The sequence below is a fragment of the Athene noctua genome, chromosome 13, assembly GCF_965140245.1.
Source record: "Athene noctua chromosome 13, bAthNoc1.hap1.1, whole genome shotgun sequence".
Taxonomy (NCBI): domain Eukaryota; kingdom Metazoa; phylum Chordata; class Aves; order Strigiformes; family Strigidae; genus Athene; species Athene noctua.
In genome coordinates this window covers 2,866,592-2,888,814 of record NC_134049.1, presented here as the reverse complement: position 1 = coordinate 2,888,814, position 22,223 = coordinate 2,866,592, and the positions used below count along the sequence as shown (strand labels likewise).

Sequence of the window (22,223 nt, the reverse complement as noted above, 5' to 3'; positions counted from 1 at the left end):
GTTCCCTGAAAGCAGCACAACGCTGACACTGTGCAGTCCATCCTGTTCCTAGTCGTTAAGGTACTCATCAGATCTCAGACTGAGTTCTTTCTAATATTAACAAAGAAACGAAGGGTATTTCCACAACGTTTGGCCTTTGACTTCATAGGAAATTTAGCAGAATTCCTTGCATTTAGATTATAATTGTAAATTGACTGCAGAAATCACAGAACATCTGGTTGTTTACATTTTACTTCATCTGCTAAAGCTGATACCAAGGATTTTGTCAGGAACCGGTGGTGTACAGGGAATGGGAGAAATAAAGGGGATCATTCCTTTAGCCTAAAATGCTGTCGTAACCTCATAACTGTGCTAATTCTTCAAATTGTAATTTTGAAGTAAATGATCGCAGCGAATCAAAAGCCAAAGTAACAACAGCTTTAAACACTAGCACGGCTGAATTCATTCTATGCTGAGGGAAAAAGGAAATGTTGGTTATTAGTGTTTGTAAAGCAGTGGTATTTCCACACTGGAGACACCAGCTATGAATAAGCAGCACTAATAAGCACTTTAAGGGCATCTGGAAGCAACAAGCATAGGAATAATACTGCTTTAGCCTCATCAAAAGAAAACTGAACTAGAATAAACAGGCCAGTGCGTGCAATAACACTGTCAGGGATGATACAGGGATTAGTTTTGTACAGATCAAGTGCTAGTCCTGTGGGTCTGTGCAATTCCACACACCACTGTGTTTTGGGGTACTTGTGTTTCAGCATGTTTGGAGATCTCAGGGTGCAAAATGCAAAGTCTTGGCCCTAAGTCAGTAACGATCAGTAAGGTGAGACCAGACTGAAGGTGTTGGTATAAATATGCAGAGACCTGCAGGTGGCAGCTGCTCTAACACAGTGGTGTGTAGGAGACTGGAAACAACTGGTAATAAATCCCTACTAGAGTAAAACATTTTCCTTTCTCTACAGTATGTGCTTGAGCACTTCCAGCAGAATCACTGGAGTGTCACTACATTTTGGTGGGCTCAGAATCAACGCTGTGAATAGCAGTAAGTGCAAGTTATGACGGAGGAAAAAGTAGGTTAAAGAACACGCTGCATGATAAAATAACACAAGAATCAGATCTAGCTGAAAAATGCCTCCTTTGTCTAAACCCATTGTTTCAAAGACTGAGAACACAATGAAATGATAGTAACAGCTCTTGGGCTGCAAATAACATTTTGTATCTTTGACAATGACACACAAAGTAAAAAACACTGCCTTTGATTTTCTTGAAATATCTGCTTTTCCTTAAGCAGATCTCATTGAAATAATAGCAAATTGGTTAGATGGCCAGAAATGGACCCAGACATAGTAAGTTCCTTCTTGAACGAAGGAGTGGCCTGAGGTAGGCGGTTTTATCCACTGTATATAAACAAGGAAAAGGAGATAACGGTGCTAAAGGGACATTGTTTGCTTAAAAATACGACTGTTCCTGCCCTAAGGTTATCCTACCAATGTTTGAATGATTAGAATTAGGTTTTCCTGTTTTTCCCTGTTGTTCCTGTAGCTGTAGGGCAAGGGGAAGCAGAGAAGCTGTCTGCATGAATCGCATTGCCAGATGCGCTAGTAAACAAGTGGAAAAATAATTATATTTTTGTAAGTGTATTCCCCGAGCTATCACTTACAGCAGTTGCAGCAATACTTACTTAGAAAGGCATTTATATGTTTCCTCCTCAACACGTCCACCCCCCAGTACCCTTGCCTGGGCCTGATGCTTGCCGTGGACTAGTCCCGGTGGGGTTACCGAGGCCACCTTTGCCCACCCGTGACTGCAAACAGAGGCGTTTGCTGATGTGGGAGCTGCTGACTGAGCCCACTGCTGGACTGGCAGTTGTGTGTTCCCATACCCACCAAGAGGCCCGATGGAATCTGCCAGAGTAGCAGGACAGACACTGTGCAGCAGATAAAGCCAGCACTTCATCTCCTGCCCCAACAGCTCTGGATTTGACTCCTGAGGTTCCCTCCGCACAGTAAGAGCCTCCCCCTGTTTTATCCCAGCGTTTTTTCACAAAAAGGCCAGGCAGCAGTGGGTGCCTGTGCCCTGGCAGGCCATTACTCAACACCAACATGAAGATGGACAGTACCTTTCTTTTCCCCTGTAAATGGTACAAAGTCTTCTCTGTCTTTGTGCTCGAGCGCTTGCTTCTCCAAGTAGGAGAGCAGGCGTTCTCTGTCGAAAGGGCCCGTGGCAGGTTTAGTGGTCTGGTCCTTTTGCCGAAATCCCGCTGGAAGCAAGGCATTCTGTGAAAGAGAGGGGGGCACGTAACACATGAAGCAATTTCACGTAGCGTTCCAAACTTCATTTCCATGTTGTTTTTTAAGTGAAATCATTCTTCGCCTGTTACTTCACATAATGCTCTTTGGTGACAGCAGTAACACACGTTACCACAGTGTAACCATTAAAACCAGTAGATCTTTCAAGCTTCTTGATTGTACCACCTATTAATATTTTTATTAACCATATTTACAATCACAGCACCAAAGAACTAAGATCAGAACCCTTTGTTAATACACATATTGTAACCACAGAGTTTGGAGTCCGGGTAAATAGACCAGGATAAGGTTTTTTTACACATTTTCTTCATTTACTCTTTTTTTCTCCCTCTTCATTTTTTCAAAAACGCCTTTCATTCTAACGCACATGTCTCTAGGACTTCAGAAATGAATGGCACGCACAGAAAGTAATTGGTGGGTGATGTGGACTTCAGCTATTCCGACTATGCAGGAAGCAAGCCCATGAAGCCCCACGTTAAACATGCAGCTGTGTGACCCTGTGATTGCACCTGCATCCCATAATATAGGAAGATGGATAAGGCTCCCACATTTCAGTCCAGGAAATCCCAGAAAGAAATACAAGGACGTGGAGCTTGGCGTGCACGCGCAGCAAGGCCAGCATGTTGAAGATGCCCCAGAGTGCTGCAGAACCACTTCGCCGTTGGCCAGAACACACACAGTAAATCTGTCCCATGGCAAGTGTCCAGTGAATTCTGAACACGGCCAGTGAACTCACGTCACCAAACATCTTATCTGTGCGTGCCCAGAGTGCCACAAATTTACTGCACTATGTAGCCTGGCTACATATGCACTATGGCCTGGTTTGGTGGGTTTTTAATGTTCTGTGCCTCCATTCCAGACTCCAGATACTTGAAAACGTGCTGTAGAAGTGGTAGTAGTGACAGAAGTGGCAACGTGGAGGGAGAGAACAGTAAACCCCACCTTTAACTTCCAGGTAAATTTGTGCTATTAAACTAGAAGCTATAACTCTTTTTCAAATTTGTCTCCAGAATAAATGGATTTGATTTGCCACTTTTCCAATTCCTTCATCAGTTTGGAAGGTTTTGGGGTAGGAACAGTCAGAATTCCCATCCATCATGCTTGTGACTGTAACCTCGTTATTGTAGGACCAAATGGTTCCCGGGACAGGCATCTTTAAATTCTTTGTGAGAGTGTCTTCTAACATCCAAATTATCCTTGCTCTCCAAAAGATGACAGTTGTGTAGCTGAATCTTATTTTTCTTAACCACGCCTAAATATATTCTCTTCAGCTAAAAATATCTGTGCTGAATGACACAGTCAACAGATTTCTGAAGTTCAGAAAGATCTGATCTTCACCAGCACACGTTCTGTTTGTTTATTGCTGTGCTCAGAAACAGCAGCCACAAAAAGCTTCTCCTCACGCTGCAGCGTACAAGCATGATTAAAGATTTAGACTGCAGACAAGCTCGTGTCTAAATAGACAAGGGACAGAGAAAGGGCACAGGACATAGCTGAGCTGCTCCTACTGTAGGGTACGCTGCCTCTACTGCCACAGGCAAATAGAAAATGCTGCAGTATGAGGCATTTATAACACTCAGCTTTTGAACTCGGATCCCCCTGGTCCCCATCACTAACCTCAGGATCAAGGTCATCAAGAACATGCTCTAGCTGTTTCAGTTCATCCTCTGAGAGTTTGCTGAGTATTTCATCTTCATTGATATTCTTATATTTCTCCAACTCTTTCCGGAAGGGCAGAGACATGGCTCCTGCTGCACCGCTCGACTCTCAAGATTTCAACCATCCAGGAATACTGAGCTTCGTGCGGCTTCGCTCGCTGTTAACAATAAAGCATTATGAGTTTCTCCATTGAGCTGATGTAGTCCTAAAAAAGGCAGCATTTTATCGCTGCTAATGAAAACAAAGCAGCAAGATGTCCTGGCTGAGCTGAGGGGGTGTGGGAAGTGCTGGGGCTGCCTGTGCAGCAGTAGCCAAGGAGTAACAAGGAGGGGTACTATACACTCGGGAACCTCATGGGTTGTGAAGCTTTGAAAAATACATAAGAAAAAACATTGGGAATTTGTCCTTTTCCATAGAGCTAAATCTAGTTTATTTAATTTGCTTGGAAACAGCAGTATCTGCTTGTTCTTTTGGCTAAAGGCAGAAGGAAGCGGCAGACTCAGAAAACAGTCCAACGCTGACAAACAAGAAACAAAACGTTACGCCTTGAGCGATTCTATCTTATCCCAGCTTTGCTGATGGCTGAAAGCTTACCCACATCGTCTTGGCTGGCTTTTTGGTACATTCTGGTTACCTAAGCAGCTTTAAAGTATGCTGGTTGGCAGTCTTACTTCAAAATGCCTGGCTACAAATGATAGCGCTTATCATCAAAATAATTCTAGCAGTGAGGATGTGCCACAGCTCAAAAGATTATCTATGAATTAGTCTGCTGCATGAAGCACCTGCAAGCATTCAAAACACGGTCATGAAAAAAAAAGATGGACTTAGTATTTCACAAACTTTTTTTAAGTTTTAAAACTTGAATGTGGTTCCCTGCTAGATGGTCCCAACTGATCTGTAACAAGAAAGTGTCACGTGCGTGGCCGCAATAGTAATTGTCATATAATTTGTCAGATAATGAAGGACTTTCTGTGCTTACTTGCTTCGTTTTCCTGCCCAGAACCAATTCTAGAGTCAGGATCTGCCTGTAAATGGATGGACTGAAAGAGAATTAATCTATGATCAGAAACAGCATTAGCTGGGGGCTTTAATTGTCCTCCAGGCCCTCCCAGGTCTGCCCCATTTCCCACACCAGCACCAGAGCTCTCAGAATTGCAGTTTTACAGCTGAGTTTTTGCATTCACAAATTTCAGAGCTATGGTTGATATGGAAACAAGCCAACTGGCACCTACATCTGGCTTATGTATCAACCCAAACTCTTGATTTCCTTTGGCCAGGTCCTTAGTTGTCATAAGCTAACAAAATCCATGTGGGTTCTGTCGCTCTTCGTATCAGCTGGAAGCCTGATCTTTATTTTTCTTTTATTCAAAATCCAAATGAAAATGTTGCATTTACTTAGCATTTTGTTATTAAAATACTAAATATTAAAACATCTCACTTTTCTATTCATCAAAGAGACTAGAAATCAGCAACTTCTAGAAAGGGAAGAGAATAATCAGTAGAATTACAAATTTGAAAAATGTGGAATTCTATGAATACGGCAAAGGCATGATAAGCCCAGACTTGAAACGCTTAAACATCCTATTCCAAGAAAAAGCATTATTTCCCCTATAAACTCTTTTTTTTCCCCTTACTACTGCTGTAGTTGTTGTCCCTGCTTTCATAGCACGATATGATTGTCAAGCCCTTCCCAATGTCATGGTAGAATCCAACTGTTCTTTAAATTGTGAGTTTCTTTCAGGAAGTTAGTCGGCATCTGATGTTCCACAGGGTTACAGCAGTTGTGAAAAATTCTTATCTAATCAAAATTCTGTCATATACAATGAGTGTGAGAGCTATTTTGGCAAAAAATTCCGAAAGAGCTAACGTTTTGGTGTACTTGGTGCTTAAAGAGAACACTAGTTCTACATTCGTTTAATTGATACAATCTGTTACCAAAACTGCTTGTTAAATAACGAAAGCATTCTATTTAAAAGTGATTAGTATATTTGTTTAAACGTCAAAACTAAATTGAGCTGCAGTACAACATTTCTGTAATAAGGCATCAGGCGCCTTCTCTAAGTTTCTTTGGATAAACTCATTATAAACATAACATTTCAGCTAGCAGTCATTAATTGGGCTGAAAAATTTCTTTGAGGGGATTAGAGCTTTTTAAAACTCTACTTAACAGTTTAAATGGTTATTTTGTTAGAGTTTAATTGCATCTTTGGAAAAGACCGAAATGTAATTCCAAAGTTAGGTTAATTAAATATTGTTGGAAAAGGAACTAGTTAGAGTACAGAAGAGTTTCCCTGGCTGAGGTTCAGCACTCGTGTTTTGCAGGGTGCCTGGTACCAGTACCTCCTCCTCGGTTGCATGGTACTGCAGGATTCCCATCAGGTTTTACTGACAGCAGTAGGACCATCTGTGTAACAGCTTTTGTGAAAAGGTTTGCAACCCGAATCCGGGTGCTAACGGGTAATTACTGCAGAGTATGATTTGTGTGTACCAGACATTTCTGATTTCTTTGTGAATTAGCCATAAAGGGAAGATGTGCCAGGAGACAGGTGACAGTTTTCAATAGTGTGCCTGTTTACTTTTAATTATTAGGAAGAGATTTGACCATGCACAACAGGGATACCCAAAGAGAAATACAAACCCAGATATTAAAATTGTATCAGCCTAAGTTCTCTCATGGCATTAAGCACCATGTTGGCTAACCCTTGTTAGATTAGTGGTGCATGGAAGAGCTTGAAATCATGCTTTCCTTTCACACATACATTTGCAACAGAAATTCCCTCGATATTTTCCCTTTCATAACTGGATCCTACTCTTCTGTGACTGACCACTTAGAGAATTTCTTTGTCCACAACCCCTGTGAGTAGTAAAGCTTTTCTGGAGCTTACACCCTGCTGCAAAAGCTCTGTTGAAATGCCTGCTGTTCATGCCCTGGCTTTATGCTCTCTATCGACCTTTCACCACAATCACATTATCGGAAACCAGGGGAACGAGATAAATCTCATCATTCATCATCATTCAGTCTGGGAAGGAAACGCTGAAGTCTTGAGTTCACATGCTCTGGAAATTGCTGTCTGATGTGATGATTGCAATCTCCACCTTCCTAATTGGATATTATACTGTTAACTTTGTGCATGTAAACAGGGCCATATGCTGTCTGTGCTGCTTCTTACTGTGGTTTGACTTTTCTGAGTGTGCACATGCGGTTTACTTTTTACATATTACATCTACTGGGTTTTCTTTGTTACGAGGACTGTATGAAAACTTTAATCAGTTAAAAAAGCAGTCACAAGAAACCAACAGCTCCTGGCTACTGTTATTTTGAGCATACAAAAGCAGATCAGGTGTCACACAGTAGAAAGGAGTTCAATCCAGCTGAGGAGGGTGACTGTCGCCCTGCATCAGGGACACTGAGGGAAGCAGATGAGGGACCACGGGTAAGGCTGTGGAGTTTCTCTTCAAACTGACTGGGAAGAGTGATCGAGGAGAGTAAGGAATGGAGGAGCAGAAATCCCATTTGTTTTTTTCCCATTTGGTTTCAGTCTGGACCCCCACAGTTTACCGTGGGCTCAAACACCCGCTGTCACAGGGCAAAGCACGCTGTGAGGTGCCCCAGAGGTGAGTCCGCGCTCGTTCAGACTCTGCAGAACTGCACGAGGCAGCATTTCTGCCAACCCTGTGCTACTTTTAAATCTTTGTGGAGCGTGGATGTTTTGCAGTGAGCTTCAAAGACTCCGTTGCTATATTTTTTCCCTTTGATTCCTTCTAAAGAAAGATACCTATTTCTGTTTTATTTGGGGCAGCCGCGCCTGTCAACATCAGGATTCAAAATAAGTTTTCAAAGACAAAAAGAGTATCACTAGTCTTGCATAAAATCATTATTTCTCTATGATAGTGAACACCTGCTGTGATGTAACTCCTCTATACTTTGCTGTGTTCCGTAAGTACTTTTTGGTTATAATCCTCATACACTCCTGAGAGGGTTTTCTATAGTAGCTAGGCTATAGTTTCTGCTGACACCATAACACTGTTATAATTTTCTACTGCTGATACAGATTGTTTCTGAGATGGAATCAGTTCTCTGCTGAATTAATGTTTAGATGTCAGAGAGGTCCCACTTGCATTTGCTTGGATCCCTTGAGAAGCACTGGAAGAACCTGAACTATAGAACCTTCTATGGACCAGCAGCTGCAAAGGCACATCAGATCGCTCACCCTGTCTAAAACACAGGCTGGACACCTAGAAAAATACAATGTCTCTGGGGTCCTGTAGAGATGAGAATACTGTGAAAGGGATGATCTGAATTTCTAGCTTTTGATAGTGTGTACAAGCTAAGAATGAAGCTGCATGGCAACGTGCTTTTCTGATGTAAAAAGAGAAGTGCTGAATGGGAAATAATCCAATAGAGTTCTTTGCATTTTTATAGAAAAAAAAAACCCAACTTTTTTTATATCCAGATTTGAGAAATTGTTCTCACTTTTCCAGATCGTGGCAACTGATGTTTAGAAAGGAAATCCTGATGCATGATCTATTTTAAACTATCCACAGTGGTGGATGTCTGTATTTTGAAAAGCAGTTGTGAAACAGATCTGTAAATGTAGAAAAATTCTCACCTTTCTTTAAATAGTCTCAAGTAGCTAAACATGAAAATAAGAAACAGGTGGAATAAATTTCAAGTTAAATTGATACTGGACCAAATAAATAGGATGGGGGCCATTATGATTAACAGCAGTGTTTGTGCAACACGAGCAGATGCTCAGTAGAAGGAGGGTGACTGTCCCACACTGTCCAGGCAATGGAGTGCTCTCACCAATGCACTTAATCCAACACCAGGCAGGGACCTCTCTGCTGCCAAGGAACTGCTGTCAAAAATAAGGCTGGGCTGTTGAGAACTCAGACTTTAAAAAAAAAAAAAAAAATTAAAATTGAGAAATACTCCATTATTTGACATATAAATAAGGTTCCTTTTTTTTTATTTTCATACTTCAAAGAAGACCAATATGTACTTTTTAACCATGAACATGTGGGAGATGTATACTCAGAGATCATGCTTTGTGGTACAAAATTTCTTCTTGGCTTTGAACTAGGAGGTTCAGAAATCTCAGAAAACCCAGAAAGGCTGCACAAGGGCCACCACAGCACAGGAGTATAATAGGAACATACAGCAAAGCATTGGGAAACTGCTACTTTTGTGTATATGATGAAAATGGTATTAGCTACAGGTCCTGATGTAGCTAGAGACAGTAGACACATGAAAGAAACTCACACAGGTAGGAAAGGGAAGAGAATCTGTGGAAAAGGATTTGGTCTTCTAGAACCACCCAACTTCTTTCCCTGTTTCCCCGAAAAAAACCTGAAGAACTCATGACTTGAGGAGCACTGAACCGCTCCAGTTTAGTCACCTTTTCTAACCCTTTCCATGCAGGACACAGCGTGATCACTCGGTGGAACAAACCTGTTCAGAGATTTGTGCAGCCAGGTCCTTTGTGAGGGTGGCTCTGGGGCTGGCAGGGGAGCACGCGGCACTGAGCTCAGGCCTGGCTCTGGGCGAGCAAGGACGGGGACAAACCTCTTCTATTCCCAGCCCAGTTTGTCATTCTTTGTCATACCGTAGCAAAGAATCCCTAAAAAATCCCTGTATATTTAAACCACTGTTTTTCTCCAAGGCTAACGTAGGGTTATTTCACATTCTGTTCCTAGCAACTGGTTTAGTCCCATATAGAGACTAGTAAACAATTAACAGTTATGTTGTCCTAATATTAGACTAGGGCTGGATCTCTAGGATAATAATTCAGTGATCAGAAACTGCGCTTCGTAACGGAATGAGCCTTTCTGAACCTTAGTAATGCTTAGGCCACTCTGTAGTTTACATCACAGTTGGCTTCTTTACGGAGAAGGGATTGACAACTCCTATGCAAATAAAATGCGAGACATCAATTCACTTTAATGGGAGTTCAATCATGCCCTTTATAAGAAAATAACCATCATGTATATTGCAAAATTATCCATACGAATGCACTGTTATTTATAGAAGATACAAAGGGATGTACTCCCTTTGATTCAGATAACATGAAAGGTTTTTCACTGGCGATGAAACATTAATGCTTCTCGCGCTGATGCACTATAAAGCTAAAAAATAACTGATTTCTGATTGTTTCTAAAGTAACATTAGTGGTATTATTCACAATCATTCGGAACATGAAACTAAGTCCTGGGAAGGAAGGAGATTTCTTTACAGTGCCTGATGAATTTATAACCCGTTTCTGGGTATCGTCATATTTTTAGATCATAACCACTAGAATTGTCATAACCACTAGAATTGTTTCCATACAAAAATGATCACTAATTATACAGTGACCGTATGATGATTTAAGCCAGTCTTAATTTTAAAAAGCGGCCTTTAAATCACTCCCTACCTACAGGAAGAGGACAACAGAACATCCCTTGGTGTTAGAGATGTTAGTGGGACTGTGTATGATGCTCTGACACTCCAGTGACGCGTCAAGTATGGGAAATTGGAGAGACCAGGGAGACCTGTCTGTCTGTCATGTCCCCTGCAGGGAGAGACTCCCCTTTGCTTTTAGAGGCTCAAGTTTAATATAAAATAATGAAGCCACCATCTCCTATTTCTGCTCATTGCAGCTGGTAACTTTGTGGAACTAGAAGGTAGGTTTCTTCCATCTTTAGTACTTAAGGGATTATTTGAAAGTCCGTGGAAGGTTCACTAGCATTTCTAAAATGAAAACATAACGTAGTTACTGTCTAAAACTGAGGGCGGTGTGAAGCGTAGGCTGAACGTCCTGGAGAGCAGAGTCTTTTTATACAGACAAGATGGAATATGAAATGGCAGCTCCACCCACAATTCATCACCTGTAAGCTCCAGCTCTGACGTGAACAGAAACACCCTGGTGTTGAGCTGTACCAGTGTCCCTCAGATAAGACTCAATATCACACCTGACTGGAACCATCAGTAATGATGCTGATCAGTGGTATAAGTGACTGAATAAGTGCCTATTTGACAGCAACTGGAAGAAAACGGACTCATCATTTTCTGTGGGGCACCAAATGACATTTTAACCTCTTCCGATAACTACTAGACTCTGCAGGTTGGCTTCTGCAGTAGATAGGTGCTAATTTACCTCAAAACGAGAGGTTGTACCTCCCCTGGAGAGCACCACCCCGGAGCATACATGCTCCCTGTCTCGTGCCACAGCAGCCCATGGCTCTGTGGTCCCCAGATGAACACAGATGCAAGAGTTCCTGTATCGTGCACGTTACAGTAATAGCTGTCACATCTGTAAGAGGGTGTCTTCATCCAGCTCGGTATCCCAGATTGTGTGTTGTGTAAAGAACTGTAGTTCTTGTCACCATGAATGCAAAACAAAGCATACACTGGGGTATGAATTATCTGGAACTTTGTAAAAAGGCATCCTTAGGAAGCCAAAGGCCAGGTTCTGGTATCCTCACTGACCATCACATTTCCATCACATTTCCAGCTGTTGTGGTGCCTTAAACACCATCAGCCACACAAAAGCCTCCCCGCTTCACTGTCCTGTCAGAGGAAAGAATGCCTTGTTTGAGGTCAAAGGGAAAGTCTGTGGCAAGACAAGGAATTGAATCATCTTTCAAGTATCAAGCATTGGATGGCTTTTCCTTTGGCTATGCAGTCATTCTTCCATGAACAGTCTCATTCATTTAAGTGTCTCTTTTAAATGAACAATATACACCAAGTGAAAACGCAGCAGAGAGAGAACCAAAGGCTGAGTTAAGAACAGTACTACTGACCGTACAACTATGATCCTTAATAATGATCACTGTTAGATAACTTCTAAAAAAACCCTCTTTTTGCATCTTTCCTCCACTGTTTTTTCCTCCTTATAACATACAGACATCATAACTACCCACATTTTTTGCTTCTTAGCTATAAACCAAAGCCAGAAACCATCTATGGTGTGCACATCCTGATAGCTAAAACAATAAATAGGAGAAGGAATTGTACCTGGAAACAGACTTTTTTATTTTTACAACAAAACAGATCAGACCAGCCCTAGAAAAGAGAACACTGGTATTTGTTTTTCACATGTTGGAAACATCAATAGGAAAAAAGGAAACTGGGTAACATTAACAAAAGCGTTGTTCTACCTGTGCTGCCAACAGATAGCAAATGGCACTGCTGTTCTCAGATTTCCCTATTTTGGAATGGCAGCTGGACCTTCAGACCCACCTGTTTCTTGAAATAATCCTAATAAAGAAGGAGTAAAAAAATTAGTGTACAGATTTCTGGGCCACCAAATAATGTTGATGAAACTCCACCGTCAAACAGAAGCCACTGCTGCACTCGTGAGCTATGGTCAGTAAACAGAACAGATGCTCCTACCCCGGTGTTAACCTACCATGTGCAAATACACGTGGCTGCGGGATTCTCCCTGGTGCCTCTCAACGCAAAACCCTGCACAGCTACCACAGCCTCAGTCAAAGGACGCTCAGTCACGGGAAGACATCAAACTATGAGATTCAATAACTTAGGAATGCTATAAAAAAACCCTAGAGCAGGTTAATAACAGCAGAAATGCATAAACATTGCCTACCAGAAGTTGTAGAATACTGGAAATAATAATTTGGGGAGGGAAGAAAAGTTATGCAATGAGAGAGCAAAGAGCGCTATTTTGAACAGAATTATTTAGACTGTCAAGAGGAGAGAGGCTACTGGCTAAATTCAGACAAATCCAGCCAAGCTAGATGAATGGGAGAAAAGATACACACGGAATTTGGGCTGGCATAGTCACTAAAATTACTGATATAACCTTCTTCATTTTTTATACAGTGGTAAAAATTTAAATATATATATATATTGCAGAAGCCAGTTAAGAGCTGCTCAGCACAGAGCACCACGGCAAAGGCAGACAGTCTCCTAGATAGCAAATGGGTGCAGAATAACACAGAAAAAATCACAATATTGTCAGTATAATTGAGTGAGACACCTCCACACATGTCTGAGTTTGAGTTCATTTTTCTAATAATTGAATCCTCTGCAAGAAATTAAGAGGATGTGATGCCTGCAGTATTAGGCCAGATGGTCCCAGGTGTTTCTTTCCCATTACATGTTCCTATCTCCAAAAGTGGAGGGCAAAACAGAGGGAGTTCAAGGACAATTTCTGAGAATAATCAAAGAAAAGCTTTCATATGATAAGAAATCGAAAGACTGCACCTATGTACTACAAATACCGAACTCGATAACTTACTGAAGACTTCCTCTACTAGACGTTTTCAGCAGCATAGATCTGCACAGCGCATCATTCATGGGATAGAAATATCATCGCTTCTTCCAATTAATTTTAAATTGATATTCGATATTGGCACATTTCTGAATTTGTTTCATCATTACTGATGTTACAGTGGGGTTTTTTTCATGAATTCGTTACTCCTAAACTCAAGGCGGTCGCATAAATCTAACCAGTTTGCATTTATTTTACAGTCCTCAGATTTCTCTACGCGTTTCTCACCGATGACTGTGGATTTTTACTCCCCCAAAGCTTCCATTAAAGCAAACCCTCTTGAATTAGCAAAGGGCCACCCTGATAATTTTGTAATGAAGATGACAAAATCGAGCACGTGTATAACGCCAACGTGCAGGGTTTGAGGACACGTTTTGCCCATGGAGAGCTTGGAAATGTTACGAGACGTTACTAAACCCGCATCCCGTTCCCCAACCTGTCACTGGTACATTTATTCCGAGCTGCTCCGCGGCAGCGCAGCGTACCCACCCTCCATCGGCCCTGCTGCGTCTTCTGACAAACAAAAGGCGTGGGATCTCCAAGGAGAGACGGCTCATCTTCATTTACAAAACCGCCTTCCTCTCGCATTTGATGAAATTGCTTCAGCTAATCGCTGCCATTTAACGGCTGACATAAAGGATGCCAGCCCATGGAAATAAATACCTCCGCCCTCCCTTGCAAAACGCGCTATTAAAGCCACAAAGGCAGAGAGGGGAGAGGCGCTCCGCGCCCCGCGGAGCCTCGGGCGAGCCCCGCCGGTCCCCGCACGCCGCCGGGGACAGCTGCGCGCTCCCTTGCCCGGCCGCCGCGGGGATGGGCGCCCCGCACTCCGCGCCGGGGATGCTCCGCCGCGCCGCCCGCCCCGCCCCGCCGTGCGCGGAGCCCCGCGGAGCCGCCCGGGGCCCGCGGGCGCTGTCCCGGCGGCCCGCCCGGCCCCGGCCCCGTCCCGCCGCCTTACCCCGCCGCGGGGCCGGCCCTCGCCGCCTGCGCGCCCCTCCGAGCCCAGCGCCGCCTGCGCGCCCCTCCGCGCCCCGAGCCCGGCGGCGGCAGGTGGGTGCCCGGCGCGGCGGCTGCGCAGCGCGGCCCCGGCCCGGCCGGGCACGCTGGGACTCGTAGTCCGGCAGCCGCCGCGGGCTCCGCGGGCACCGGCAGCCGCAGCCAGCGCCCAGCGCCCCCCCAGCAGCAGCATCCCTCCGCCCTCACCCGGCCAGGTCGCCCCCTGGCCCCCCCTGTCCTCCCTGGCCCCTTCCCATCCCGCTGCGCCGAGCCTGCAGGTGAAACCCCACCGACCCCCCCAAGCCGCGTCCCCCCCCCCGGGCCCTCGGCTCGGCATGACGCAGCCTCAGCCTTACCCCTCCCCGGTGGAGCCCCTCTCTGGGTGAACCCCCAAAACAGGCAGCGCTGGGGCTCGGAAACTCCGCCACCTGCAGCCGTCGCCCCTGCCCTGTGCGCGCCTCTAAGCAGCTGCGCAGGCACCCGCTGCGCGGGGGCGCAGGGCCGCGGCGGGCAGCGCTGGGCGTTGCGCCTCCCCCTGAGCCAAGACCTGTCCCGCCGGGGCGGAGGGTGCTGGTCCCCGGGACCGTTTTGATGTTTTTCCTCTCTTCTTCTACTTAGTTTTGACAATTCGATTTATATTTGCGATTTTATTCTATACTACAGATAACCGTCGGTTGAAATCGTACAGAATACGGAATACGCTTTGAATGTGCCCCTGTAATCAAGTATGGCCATAACTGAATCCATCAGATTGCCTTCACTGGGCAGGTACTGTGTTTTAGCTGAACTGAGTCCCTTGGTTCTGAGCACCAAGTGATGAGTCACTAGCAGCAGAAAAGCTATTCCCGTGATTAAAATGTCTTTAAGGTTCATGATGTGTTTGGCAGGAAAACAAGGCATCGCCTTGTTAAGAAGCAGATGCTGCACCAGAGATGAATTTTCCTATGGAAAAAAAAAAAAAAAAAAAAAAAAGTACAACTAGGAAATACAATGCCTTCGGCTTCGCTCCGTACCCTGCCGAACACCTCGGGCATCTGTAGCAAGACTTACAGCAGAAAACTCAGGCCAGTACCAGGGACTGAAGGGTTACCTTGGGCATTCTGCCACTGCTGCTCAGGAAAACACCTGTATCCACAATAATGTGCAGAGTGCACAAAGATGCTCCAGAGCTGCAGTTATCTGCTTGTAACCTCCTTCCCTCAAACCTCTTATGAAATGGGATACTCAACCATAAGTTAGCAAAGCTTTTGCCAAACATCCAAAATGCTATCAGATCAACAGAAATGGAGAAGAAACAGATGTGTTTACTCCACTTTCTGCCCTCTCTCTCTCTCTCTCTGCCTTGAAGCATTGAGGGAAAACAGGGTTTGTATCTGTGGTTTTGCTTGTTCGGTACCAGAAGTGTCAGGGGAGCTGAACTGAATTGCTTTGAAATCTGCTGCTCAGCATCCTGGTGGCTCGGGCTTAAGATGGATCTGTTGGTTTGGGGTTGGGGTTGAAGCTTCACTGCAAACAGGGCTGATTCAGACACGAGACGGAGAAAATGTGGGTTTAATTCTTAACATGGATTAAACCCCCTTTTGGTGTTTTAATCTTGGTCTGTAGGATCAGGAGTGGGATGAGTTACTCGAATTATTATACAAATACCGGGAAAGGGAAATGTACAACATCAGCAAAGAGAGAGAGAAATGTAACATTGGGATGTTTGTTTTTTGATAAACTTCTGCAAGCTTTTCACTCAGATTTTCCTTAAAATTTATTTGTTAAGTTGAAACTCTGTCTCAGTTGGTATGAATGGGAAGAACCCCTCCCATGCCGACTTGCATTTGCAGTTGCCTGTTTCTCCTGACTAGTCCCCGACAGTACTAGTTTCTGTTACAAACGTACCAATCTAAGACCTCTGCAGGGAGTGCAGAGTTTGGCCACAGTCAAGCTTCTTCTCTTCTTTGGCTGTGGTTTCATGTTTCTTTCTTCCTTTTACCTCATGCACAGAATTTGCAATCAAAAAATAGAAACGTGATCAGTCTCTGTCTAAGAAAAGATACAGGTCACCTGTATTCATGAGACAGACAGACAAAAGTATACATGACATATAATATTAAATGCAGCTGTGCAGAAGAGTATATCCACATTTAAGGAGTAACATTCTACTTAAATCACAGCATACAAAGTCAACTGTATCAGGCTTCGATCTTGTGTACAGAGTGTGTGTTCCAAATAATTCTTCATTCTTCCCAAACTGCAGAATCGAAAGACAAAAGTATACAATGCAACGCACAAACCTAAGTTGTGTCCCTTGTGCGGAATATACCTGCTACGATGCATTTGAACCAAATGACTGCAACTACCTGGACTGACTGTATTTCCAATCTATAGGAAGGACTTTACACCCTGAGAGCAATTCTAAAAGTGCAGGGAAGGCTCCAAAACAGCCCTTTTTTCTCTGCTAGGAATCCTGCATAACATTTTGCCCACCTAAGCTTTTTATGTATTTATGTCTTTGACTTGTTGACAGAAGTGCAGTGGTGGAGTTAACATCCTGAGGATCCAAATATACGTGGGGACAAGCACTCTAGAAAAAATTTTGCTCCCCTCTGAGGGGCATCTTTAAGAGTGAGCGATCCTGTGGATCCCAAAACAAAAGTATTTCCTGGCTCTGCCTTCCCTTTGACCAGTGAGAGCTTGGTTCAGAGCTGCTGCATGGTGAATGCAGTGTAGAGGTTTGGCATTTTTCCAATGCTGCCTAAAGTGAGCTCACTGCCAACAGGCTGCACCAGTAAATCTTTAACTGGGGCATCCAAAAGCAAGTTTTATTTCACTGAACTGTTTGTAGCCAAAATGTGGTCAGTTGTTTTAAATCGTATACTTTTTTAATAAAAAAGCAGAGGGGCTTGTTGTGATCTTTTAATCTGTTTTCCTTATAAAACAGCTTGTAAGACTTTGCATAATTAATTCCTGCTTGAGCTGGAGCTTGTCTTTTAGACAAACATCTGGTCTTGATTATGGAGTTGTGCGTGTTTTCATCTCTTCCCTTAAAGACCAGCTGTTGATCAAATTCAGTGACCTGTATATAAAACCCCTTGGTTCAATGCCTGATCAGCAAATCTCGGACCTAGGGTTGAGATAAAATTTGACTTGTTCACATGTAAAATTACTGAGTTGTGGTGACACATGATGAAATAGGTTTGAAAAAGAACCGAGCTATGTGGTCATCCCCGGTTTATAAGAGCCTAGTGGTTCAGGCCTTAAAATTCCGGCCAGCAGCATCTCAAGTGGTCAAACCCCAACTATATTTAGGCTGGAATTTTTTAATTGCATTGGTGTGACAGATAATAGGATTTTCTTGGACTGTTTAATAAGGCAGAGTACAGTAATACATTAAATCACAGTAACTTCAAGCCATTATCTCACCCAAACTCTGTGAACTCTTCTATACCCATAGTGCTCTAAATCCTGAAGAAATGCGTTTAGACTTGGACAATGCACTTGCCATGGTAGTAACAGTAATAATAAATACCTCATCTGTACCAATTAATTTGCAGCGGTAGATCTCAAATTGAATCATCATTTCCATTTTGCTGGTGTGGAAAGTGAGACACTGAACAGATGGTTATTTGAAGTCTGGGGCCCACTCAGCGGACATGTCATCGGGGACAGGAACACAGGGCTCCAGAAGGCTGAAGGGTGAGAGGAACTGCCCAAGGACACTGGAAGACCACTGCTGATCCTGGAACCAGACCCCAGCAGCTCACCATCCTCTACGCCCCCCTTACAGACACGCAGCACCGCTCTGCTCCGGGCAGCGTGTCCAAAAGCCTGCCTGGGTGAGCTCAGGCTTCCCTGGAGCCACTCCTGCGTACAGGCAACATGATTCTGCTCCATCCACTGAGACAGAGTTGCTCCTGCACCTGCCCCAACTCTGCTGTCCGTGCTGGTAGGAGAAGGAAGCTTTGGAGGCACGGGCCAACTCTCCTCCTCGTTTAAACTGTCCCGTTTAAGGTGGTTTGCTTCTCAGAAGGGAGCGGGAGCTAACAGATCCCATCTTCTCTTTACAGGGTGTGCTGATTGTGAAGATCCTTCTTCTCCACCTCCTTCTCCATGGATGGATCTGCAGGGCAGCTTGTTCAGTGTTGGATTTCCTTCTTTACCTGAAGAGCCTGAGGCCCAAGGTCAGACAAAGGCCCTCTGCAGCGACCAATAGGCCCTGGGGATGTTTCTCTTGGCACATATTTCTTTTATACAGCCAGATCACAGCGAACTGGATCATTCTGGATACATCTCAACCGTCTTAACGGTGCACTTGAGAAGCAAAACCCTGTGCAGTGTGGTCCCAGATGCTGGGCAGAGAACGTGTTGGACAGCGTGTGGGCTCCTGCAGATAGGGCTCAGAGCGCTGCGAGTCTGAGGGTCCGTGCTTGAGCTCGTCTCCAGACATGCCTCAGCAGGCTGGCCCCGGGCAAGGCAGCCATCTGCGAGAAGGAAAAATTCCAAAACACGTGTAGGTAGCTACTCCTGTGGTCTCCCACCAAAGGCAGTGTAAGCCAGCCAGCTCATGGGAATGTGCTCATCTTAACCCTTCATGTCAGAGCACAAAATTCTCAAACCATTAGGATTGTGTCTCAAGAGAACCAGGACTGAACTGCATCCTCTTTGCTGTCACTGGAACAAATAGGATTTCCTCACTCATAATTTGTTTCAATCTGAGTTTGGCCACTCTCATAAAAAATATATATAGGATAGAGGGTCCAGGCATCGCTTTTTATTATCATCTAGTTTACTGACAATACCTTTCCTGTCTATATCCTGTGTGAATTTCCCAGCCAGGAAGATACATTTGTATTTGAGGCCATATACACTGAACCCATGTTCTTCATTTGTACCACACTGTTCTACACTGTAGAAAGTAAATATGATTTAATCAGTTTAGGATTATGTCTGAGGCTTTGGGTGTTCCTTTCCTGCCATGTACAGCTCAGTGAACAGCAGTGAGGATGCTTCATGTTGTATCCGCTCTTGCTTTGCATGTGCATTGTTTCATAACCCCCAGCAGCGCTACAGGCTCGGGGAGGAGCGGCTGGAGAGCTGCCAGTCAGAGAGGGACTGGGGGGGATTGACAGCTGGCTGAACAGGAGCCAGCAGTGTGCCCAGGGGGCCAAGAAGGCCAATGGCATCCTGGCTTGTGTCAGCACTGGCGTGGCCAGCAGGGACATGGAAGGGATCTGAGCCCTGGGCTCGGCACTGGTGAGGCCGCCCCTCGATTTCTGTGTTCAGTTCTGGGCCCCTCACCCCAAAAAGGCCATTGAATGACTCGAGCGTGGCCAGAGAAGGGCAACGGAGCTGGGGCAGGGTCTGGAGCACAGGTCTGCTGGGGAGCGGCTGGGGGAACTGGGGGGGTTCAGTCTGGAGCAGAGGAGGCTGAGGGGAGACCTCCTGGCCCTCTGCAACTCCCTGCCAGGAGGGGGCAGAGAGGGGGGATGAGTCTCTGGAGCCAAGGAGCCAGCGCCAGGCCCCGAGGGAATGGCCTCAAGCTGCCCAGGGCAGGGTCAGGCTGGCTCTGAGGAGGGATTTCTGTGCAGAAGGGGCTGTTGGGCGTTGGAATGGGCTGCCCAGGGCAGGGGGGAGTCCCCGGGATCCCTGGAGGGGTTGAAGAGTCGGGCTGAGCCAGCGCTGAGGGATCTGGTGGAGTTGGAAACCGTCAGTGTCGGGTTAATGGTTGGACTGGAGGATCTTCAAGATGATCTTTCCAACCCAGATGATTCTGTGATTCTGTGAAGTTCCACTGCTGTCCAGGTCTTCTATGTCCTTTGAGGTTTTGTATTTGCAGCACTTTCCTCATGAACATATGATTGTCTTAAATTATATCTCAGCTTTTGAAAAAGAAATCCCTCTACTAATCCTTTTTAGGAACATTATGTTTGCCCTCTGATACACGCATTGGTCTGTCAGCTTGGAAAACACCAGCCTTCTAATGACTGAAGGATTATGAATCTATTGCTGAGCATTTGCCGAAGTGCTCTTGTGGTTATAAAAGTGTCCATTCATCCACCGGCTCGGTGCCAGAAGGGCTCAGCGTGGCTTTGTGGGCCTCTTGCCTCCAGTGCTGAACAAGTGAGAATGGTCAGAAGCCCAGCTCCATCACCCACTGACCGCTCCCAGCCTCCTCCTTTGCACACACTGGGAGTTTCATTCTTTGAAGTAAAGCACTCCGAGAAGGTTCAGCCCAATAATATCAAACTCTTCCGTTTTAAGTTTGCACAATTTTGGTTTTAATATCATTTATCAGATGAATTTCTGTCTCTATTAAAGTTAATGACAGCCTCACTAATGTCTTCAGCACAGCCAGGACTTTGCAAAATATCTTTAATTAATGTATTCATTATAAATTACTAGAATTTTACACATTTTAAATAAACCCTATATTAAATCAAATGGGTTACGTAGGGTGCCTTATACTCTGTATATCTTACAGAAATGAAATCTTGGCACTACTGAAGCAGACAGCAGAACTTACATTGATGCCGGTGGGGCCAACATTTCACCCCCAGTTTCTTTTCCCAAATCTACCAGAGTTTGCAGTGACTCTGAACGAATCAGTACCTCAGTATTACCTACCGTGTAAGGCCCGGAGCTGTTTTTCTTGAGGTCACAGCGGTAGTGTAGGGCCCCTGATATCTGGAAAATGCTTCAAGTTTCAAACTGCTATAGCTGTACTAATGATCAGTAGTTATTATTTTCCTGCCACAAATGCCTTAACCTCAAAGTGGGAATAGCAATGTCTGCTAGGAAGGTTACTCAAGTTTCTATTGTAAAACGGTATTTTCCGTTATTTTATGTTGCTGAAGCTCAGACATTCAAACTAAATGACACATGCTAGACAACTGCCTTAATTTTAATTGTGGGTTGCTGTTTTTTTTTTTTTTAATTTTGAGGTGTGAAAAGTCTAACCGTTTCCAATATTGAAATAAGAAAGCAAATCCATGGTAAAAAAACAAACCTCTGAAGACTGCTGTGAGCAGCTCCAGCATTCAGGTACACCGAAATCTGATAGAGCGCAGACTAAATCAGGTAAGATCTTTTACTGTTTTCAAGACAATTTGTCCAGAGTGCTTTCACATTATAAAGCTTTAAAAAACCCTGTACATAGCTAATGTTTACTAGCACACGGTGTTTACTGGAACATGACACTTGGTAGCTGAAACATCAAAAAAAAGAATGAATGTTCATTAAGCACCCGCCAGCCTTTAACCGGACACGTTGGTGTTTGAACTCCTCCTGCCTCATGCCAAGGGGAGGGAGCGCTGAGGGTGCTCTTGGCCCGGAGCGCTGGAGGAGAAGCCACCATTTCCCTGTAATTGTGCCTTTTGTTGGGTCAGGCAGGGAGCAGGCACTGAGCCCAGCCACGAGGGACTCACCTCCCCGGTGCCCCGCCTGACAACCCGGAGGAGGAAGCTGCGTGTTTTGAATACAGAGAAAACAAAATACAGGCAGAGGTGAAGGCGAGGAGCCTGGAGAGGCCACGGGAGAGGAGGAGGAAGGTGCCAGAGAGCTCTGCGAGGGTGCCGAGAGCTCTAAAGGCACACGGGAGTTTCGGGCCACCCCTGGGCTGGCAGGGCGAGCAGGGCCCGGCCGCTGGGAGCCCAGGCGCTCACAGACACGGGCCGTGGGTGCCCGGGCACACGCCGGCCTGGGCGCGACTCCTCCGCTCCGCGCAGCCCTGCGGCCGGGACCCGCCGGCCTCCCGGCCCTGTCCAACACCCGCCGAGGCTCCCCAGAGGCACCGCTGTGTGTAAGCGGCAGCTCCCGCTCACGCCCCGGCGGGGCAGGAGCCGCCGGGCCTGGAGCCTTCGAGGCGTCGAACCAACGACGGCTGCCTGGGGCCGGGGGCGAGAAGCGGCCGGGCCGTGTGGGGACACACTTCCCGCCCTCCGCGCCCGCCCGGGGGCCCCTCGGACCGCGGCGCCGGCCCGTGCGTGTCGAGCGCTGGCGGGGCCGG

General features: G+C 45.3%; 1 protein-coding gene across 3 annotated transcripts in view; it reads right to left on the bottom strand.

The window, feature by feature from the left end:
- LOC141965487 (tropomodulin-2) overlaps nt 1-14,740 on the bottom strand; it is a 36,342-nt gene extending 21,602 nt beyond the window's left edge. Inside the window, exons 1-4 of one of the 3 annotated variants that reach the window (XM_074917178.1) lie at nt 14,193-14,253; nt 4,942-5,002; nt 3,921-4,119; nt 2,114-2,270 (exon numbers count right to left, since the gene is read on the bottom strand). In XM_074917178.1, the coding sequence (XP_074773279.1) occupies nt 2,114-2,270; nt 3,921-4,046 (283 nt within the window). In that variant the 5' untranslated portion in view covers nt 4,047-4,119; nt 4,942-5,002; nt 14,193-14,253. Of the gene's footprint in view, nt 1-2,113; nt 2,271-3,920; nt 4,120-4,941; nt 5,003-14,192; nt 14,296-14,586 lie in introns of those variants that run through there. The other 2 variants (XM_074917177.1, XM_074917176.1) reach the window with 2 other exon arrangements.
- Nucleotides 14,741-22,223: the final 7,483 nt, after the last annotated feature.